The 6,505-nt window shown below is 42.5% G+C and overlaps 1 protein-coding gene across 8 annotated transcripts in view; it reads left to right on the top strand.

Annotated features, from left to right (window-relative positions):
- svep1 (sushi, von Willebrand factor type A, EGF and pentraxin domain containing 1) overlaps positions 1-6,505 on the top strand; it is a 71,505-nt gene that overhangs the window by 44,937 nt on the left and 20,063 nt on the right. For 7 of the 8 annotated variants that reach the window (XM_035519958.2, XM_081725375.1, XM_035519957.2 and 4 more), the window contains 10 exons: positions 493-654; positions 1,100-1,261; positions 1,505-1,666; positions 2,642-2,730; positions 3,650-3,746; positions 4,038-4,151; positions 4,558-4,671; positions 5,062-5,263; positions 5,715-5,872; positions 6,227-6,428. In XM_035519958.2, coding sequence (XP_035375851.1) covers positions 493-654; positions 1,100-1,261; positions 1,505-1,666; positions 2,642-2,730; positions 3,650-3,746; positions 4,038-4,151; positions 4,558-4,671; positions 5,062-5,263; positions 5,715-5,872; positions 6,227-6,428 — 1,462 coding nt within the window. The remainder of the gene's footprint in view (positions 1-492; positions 655-1,099; positions 1,262-1,504; positions 1,667-2,641; positions 2,731-3,649; positions 3,747-4,037; positions 4,152-4,557; positions 4,672-5,061; positions 5,264-5,714; positions 5,873-6,226; positions 6,429-6,505) is intronic. The other variant, XM_035519956.2, reaches the window with a different exon arrangement.

Genomic DNA, 6,505 nt, shown 5'->3' with positions numbered 1-6,505 from the left:
CTATGATTGTGTCGAGGAGATCTGTGGGATATGTGGACAGGAATTGTGAAGCACATTTCAGATGCTTAACGTGTGGATGTATGAGATAAAGGATTGAGATATTATGAGAAGATACTTAGCTGAGTTTATGAAGTCCTGTAAGTGAGATGTAGATGAACTGATTGAGAACACCACCAAACCTTCTCCAGATGTTGATTACCGATACAGACACATGTCTCTAGGAGTCCTCCTAATTTAACTCAGTTCAATAAGTGCTCAGCCCGCCCCTCAATTCACACCTAAGGTCAGGGCAAAACTACAGCTGTAGTGAGTAATTACCACTACCAAGCAACTAACAACTAGGTTTAGACAACAAGCCTTGAATTTCACAGAATCTAAGACAAAAGTAAGTGAACTCAGAGCCTACCTTAACCAACCAGATGATAATCCAACGAGACAAACCAAAGCACACTTGAACTGAAGCTGGCCAACGCAGTGCTTTCTGTCCTGTAGTGCAGTGCCCAGTGGGGACGTATTTCTCAGTGGAGCACGCTGAGTGTGAGAGCTGCAGAAGAGGTGCCTACCAGGACGAGGAGGGACAGCTGGAGTGTAAGAGGTGTCCTGATGGGTCCTCTACACCTTACCTCCACTCTCGCAGCCTGGTCGAGTGCAGAGGCAAGTCCTTCATCATTCAACTACGCCCTCCCCACTGGTTTATCCTGATAGTTACTCTTAGCTGCTTCAGATTAACTGTAGTTAAAATTAACTTTAGTTATGGCATATTTTATTTAACTTCTGGGACTCATTCACTAGCAACTTTAAAACTAATAGGAACGTTATGAAATTCAGAAATCAGGCTGTGCAGCCTCTGGCAAATCTTTGGATTGTAAGGGGTTAATTAATGAAAAAATATTTAAATTCTTCAGCCTGTTATAAAATCCACCCTATTTATCCTTTATCTATGTCTTTTATTTTACTCTTCTAGTAACAGTTCTTTTCTATTCCAATGTGAATTTAAACAATAGTTCATTTAGTGCATCTATCTTCACATGTGTTTGAGTGTGTTTATGTATGTCTTTCTGCATGGGTTTGTGTGTTTCATGTGTGTTGCCACATACAGCACAGTGCAAGCCTGGCAGCTCATCACTGAGTGGCTTGGAGACGTGTGAGTCATGCCCACTGGGGGAGTACCAGCCTGGCTCTGGGTCGCGGTTCTGCCTGCCCTGCCCACCCGGCACCTCCACAGTCATCAGAGGAGCCATGGACCCCGGCGAGTGTGGAGGTGGGGCTCATACTTGTGCCGCGGGCCCTATCCAGGACTCTCACCCACATAGTAATATCAGTGAAATGCACATGATTCCTCTTCTCTAATATAATGTCCTCTCCCTCCTCCTGCTCATCTCTGCCTCACTTCTTCTTTCATTTCACTCTGCTCCTGTTTCCTTCTCTTCATTTCTGTTGTCCTCTCCCTCTCTCTCTCTCTCTCTCTCTCTCTCTCTCTCTTTGTCTCACTCTGCCACTCTAGTTCCATGCGTTGCGGGTCATTTCTCCCGGACGGGGCTGGTCCCATGTTACCCCTGTCCCCGTGATTACTACCAGCCTAATGAGGGCCGATCCTACTGCCTCTCCTGCCCCTTCTATGGCACCACCACCATCACGGGAGCCAGATCCATCCAGCAGTGCTCCAGTAATAATAATAATAATAATAATAATAATAATAATAATAATAATTCATTACATTTTCATGTGCCTTTGAAGAAACTCAAGGACACATTTCAAATAGAGGGAATTGGAATTTTCATATAGCAGACTAGACAGCACATAACAAAAAAAAAGAAAAGCAAAAACCAGAAGGGGGTGGGGTACAAGAATAGGCCAATTTGGAGAACAGTAGTGGGATGGTTTCAGGATGGAGAGAGGACGGTGAGGGTGAATTCTTGTGTTTTTGTAAAGATCATCATGCTAGCCATAATGCAGATTGGGGTTGCACCCAGTGGAGAGATTATGGTAGTTTTGGAGGACTATGCAGAGTGAAACACAATTATGTCCAGTTGAGTAGAAGATGATTTCAATGAACTGGACATGTTCTGAAGATGTTGTGAATTAACAAATGGCTCAGTGTTTCCTCCAGGGCGTCTCAGAGCAATCACTCATCCAGACTCATGTGGCTCACAGCTGGAATGTCCGGCAGTATTATTCACAGTTTGGGACAAGCTACCAAATTCTTTAGGTCTCAGCAATATACAAGCAGACAAAGGGACATTTAATCCCTTGAATATATTAATACTGTAAGCACTGAAGTATTTAAACTAATACAATAGCATTTTGACACGGGTAAGTGAATTCCTTTTCATAAATAGACATATGGCTGCCTCCTGATGGAACAGTGGTGAGCATATCTTCAGTGCCAGGGCCCTCCAGTGCTTACATAAGAGCTGAAGACTATCCTTACACAAGGAAAATGTGCTGCAGGCTGGAAAAGATGAGGATGAGAATGAATGCAATTGGATAATCTTTTCCAGTTCTGACAGCAGAAATTTCTCCACCTCACGTATTCACTTCACTTGCTGACTGTCTCATTTTCTTTTTGTCTGCCTCTCTCTCTCTCTCTCTCTCTCTCTCTCTCTCTCTCTCTCTCTCTCTTTCATTCACTTGCTTGCAGGTTTTGGCTCCAGTTTCTTGCCAAAGGAAGAAAGTGTAACTACTGCTCCAGAGGTCATGGTGGGAAAAGATTACCAGGCCAGCAGTCAGGTGAGTGTGCTGTCATTTTAAATCATCTTTTCTTTCTTTTCTGTTTTTTTCTTAACCCCTTTCTTGGGAGATTCCAAAGAATTCACATAATACTATAATGAGCTTGTATCTATGACCCAGCTACATGACCATAGCCAGGTGAGCTTGTGTTATTGACCCTGCCCCATGAGGATAGTCAGGTGTGCTTGTCCGTAGGAATCTTTATAATGCAGTGCAAGTGAGCCTTTTAGCTGTTCAGAACATCCTTCATTCAAGTCAGCATGCCAGACAAGCATTTAAAACAGCACTATAAAACAGAGCAATAAATTTGGTTAGCTACAGAAACCTGACTGCAGGCAAACCTTTAAGTGCTGGCAGTGAAGTTCAATGTGTGTGTATTATTGGAATTGTCCAGTTTTAATTGACATTTAATTACCTCCTAGAAGGTGCTGCTGCCCCAAGTAAAAAAGCACATGTTGGGGTTCATATAGTCTGGTGGAGCATTGCCCTAAACTCTGTAATTAAATCTAATTAAATAGGGCAGTAGATCACCAGCATGAATGCTAGGCACTCTATAGAATGCACTTAGAACCTCTGAACAGTTTTTCAGTTTGAGTGATTCTTCTTGTATCTAGAGATTTTTATGATTTTCAAAGAAGTTGAAAGATGTTCTGCAACCTGTAGATGTTGTGGATAACATACCAATACAGTATAGACCGAGTTTAATATTTGCCCATGACTGGGCTGTCCACGAGCTGACACTGTTCACAGATACAGCAGCTTATGCACTATGACTGTATTTGGTAGAGGATCAATTGTTGTTCAAAATCCATGTCAGGCTAAAGAGGACCACCTCCCTCTGCTTGATGTTAACACCAGTTTTATTAGTTCAACATGAATGGACTAGTACCATCATCACTTGCTGTACTTTGCCTCTCAGATGTTCCATGAGTGCTTCCTGAACCCATGTCAGAACCAGGGCACCTGTGAAGAGGTGGGAGTTGGTTTTGTGTGCACCTGTCTCGCAGGGTTCACAGGTAATATACTCCCAGCTATCTTTACACCAATAACATTCACCTCATTATGTTTAGCCATGGTAAAGCACAGTCACTAGTCCTGAGTGTATAAGACCTTATTTAAAGATGATCATACTGTGTAGAGCTTCATGCTGACTGTATTAGTTCTTCATTACACACTGTGTACATGGAAGGTTTACCTGTCCATGAAAAAGAGAGATGTCCTTGTCTGTTGAATGGGGGGGATTGTTTGTGCTTGTATGTGTGCATATGAGAGTATGTGTACATCTGCCTTATTTCCTGGCCTCTCAGGAGCAAAGTGTGAGAACGACATTGACGAATGTGACTCTGCTCCGTGTCAGAATAGCGGCTTGTGCAGAGATGGCATGGGAGGCTTCCAGTGCCAGTGCCAGCCAGGCTTTGTGGGTAAGCAGCAGGACACCACCAATGGCACACATCACAGGAGAACAAAGCTCCAGCATTTGGATCCTTGGCCAACACCATTTGCTCGACAAGTCTATTCTGGCACAGACTGAAAAGTGACTTGTCTTTAAGTTTTAGAACTGGGGCTGGTGTAACACTGTGGATCTTAAAGCTGAGTGTGGATTTATTAGGTCTGCAACACATGCTTTGTCTTACAGTTCTTTTCCATTCAGCCACTGTCCTCGTTCCTGAGACCTGGCCATGATTAAGCACATGGCTGCCCTGCAGGAGTGCTTTTGTTCATGTGTGCATTTCTGTGTGTGTGTGTGTGTGTGTGTGTGTGTGTGTGTGTGTGTGTGTGTGTGTGTGTGTGTGTGTGTGTGGGTGGGTGGGTGGGCGGGGGCGGAAGGATTACTGTGTGAGGTTGAGATAAATGAATGCAGCTCCTCTCCATGTCTGAATGAGGGAGTATGTGTGGACAAGGTGAATCGGTTCACCTGCAGCTGCACAGATGGATTCACAGGTAAAATTATGTAATACAGGTAATATAAACTTAATATAATGTACATAGCAATAAGACAATGATGATTCATGTAAAGACTTGTACTTACAAAGGTCTTCGAGAAAACCTTTAATATCCAAGACAGTCACTTTTCAAGTGCAAACACATTTTTGGGGTTTTACACATTTTGGACCAATCACCATGGAAAAGTTTAGTTTTGAGTTGATTTTTTAGCTCTTTGACAATTTTTTAATACCTTAATTTATTTCTGTCATCAGTGCACATTATAAATGTTACAATATTTTTGTAAAAGGTGAAAATCACCCTGAGGTTTATCATGGCCAATTTACATTTAGGCATTTGCATCTAAGACCCACGGTGAAGCCTTACAATCATGCTGTCTCTTCCCAGGCCCTCAGTGTGAACTGGAAGTAGATGAGTGTGAATCCAGTCCTTGTCAGAACAGAGGGGTGTGTAAGGACCAGCAGGCTGGATATTCTTGCTCCTGCAGTCAGGGCTTCACTGGAGACAACTGTGAGGTGAACATTGATGAGTGCTACAGCGCTCCCTGCCTGAACAAAGGAACATGTGTGGATGCTATCAATGACTTCAGGTGAATGATGAGGTGGAATGTTTGTTAACCATATGGTTGCTAAGCCCTTTGTGTTGTTGCACATTTTGCTGATTGGTACTTGCATTAATAAGAGCCAAAATACATTTACAGGATTAGCATTGGGTTACAAAGGAGTGTGGAGTTTAGAAAAGTGTTGTATATACCTTCATATATTTCTGTTTATATTAGTATAACAAAACATAAGTATGAATAATTTTGTTATTAGGACAAAAAAAAACAAAAACATTCCTAACCACACATTTACTGTACTTTGGTTCTAATCATTGAGTTCAGCCAACATATTCACTGCACATGAAAGCAGAGACAAATGGACAGATCCTCATTTTCCAGTTTTACATTTTCCAACCACAACATGCCCAGCTTTACTAATAACTCAGATTTGTTTTCACATGGCCTTTTAATGACATATTAACATGCTTGTGCTCTGCAGGTGTGAGTGTGTGAAAGGGTACAGTGGCAAACTGTGTCAGGTGGATGAGGACGAGTGCAAGCCAAACCCATGTGAGAACAGTGCCACATGTGAGGATGGAGTGGGAATATACACCTGCCGATGCCCTCCTGGGTTCAACGGAACCAGGTGTGAGACAGGTATAGACACCATAGCAAAAGAGCAAGAGATACGGAGGGACAAATGAGCAGAAAGGAGAAGTTGGTCCACTGACTGTAGACAGAAAAGAGAAGTTGTTAGACTTGATTTTAGTCCATGCCAGCATTTTTCAAGTAAAAGCAAAGCTTTCTTTACTATAATAGGTCCCAAATGCAGAAGCTGTTCAGATAGTTCCTGCTTTAGGGAGCTAGTGGTGGTGTCTCACTGTTTGGATTGATTTCTTTGAAGAGCAGTTAAATATTTACAGCCACACACTTTTGCTGACATGATGTTCATTCCTTCCCTTGCTGTTTTGCTCCCTGAAATCTTTTTCTTCTTTGTTTTATTTCTCTCAGAAATGTCTTCCTCCTTTGATCTGGAGTTTGAGGTGTCTGGTATCCATAGTTATGTGATGATGGATGGCCTAATGCCTTCACTGGACCAAATCACATGTGCATTCTGGATGAGGTCGTCGGACACGGTTAACTATGGAACACCAATCTCGTATGCTGTGGAGGGCGGAAGTGACAATTCCTTCCTGCTCATAGACTACAATGGGTGAGAGATGCCTTTTATCTACTGAGACTTTTTAAGACATTAAACTTATCACCTTTGTACAGCATTTTAAACATATC

This window comes from Electrophorus electricus, chromosome 13, assembly GCF_041902795.1.
Source record: "Electrophorus electricus isolate QZ-2024a chromosome 13, ASM4190279v1, whole genome shotgun sequence".
Taxonomy (NCBI): Eukaryota; Metazoa; Chordata; class Actinopteri; order Gymnotiformes; family Gymnotidae; genus Electrophorus; species Electrophorus electricus.
This window is presented reverse-complemented; position numbering and strand designations above follow the sequence as displayed.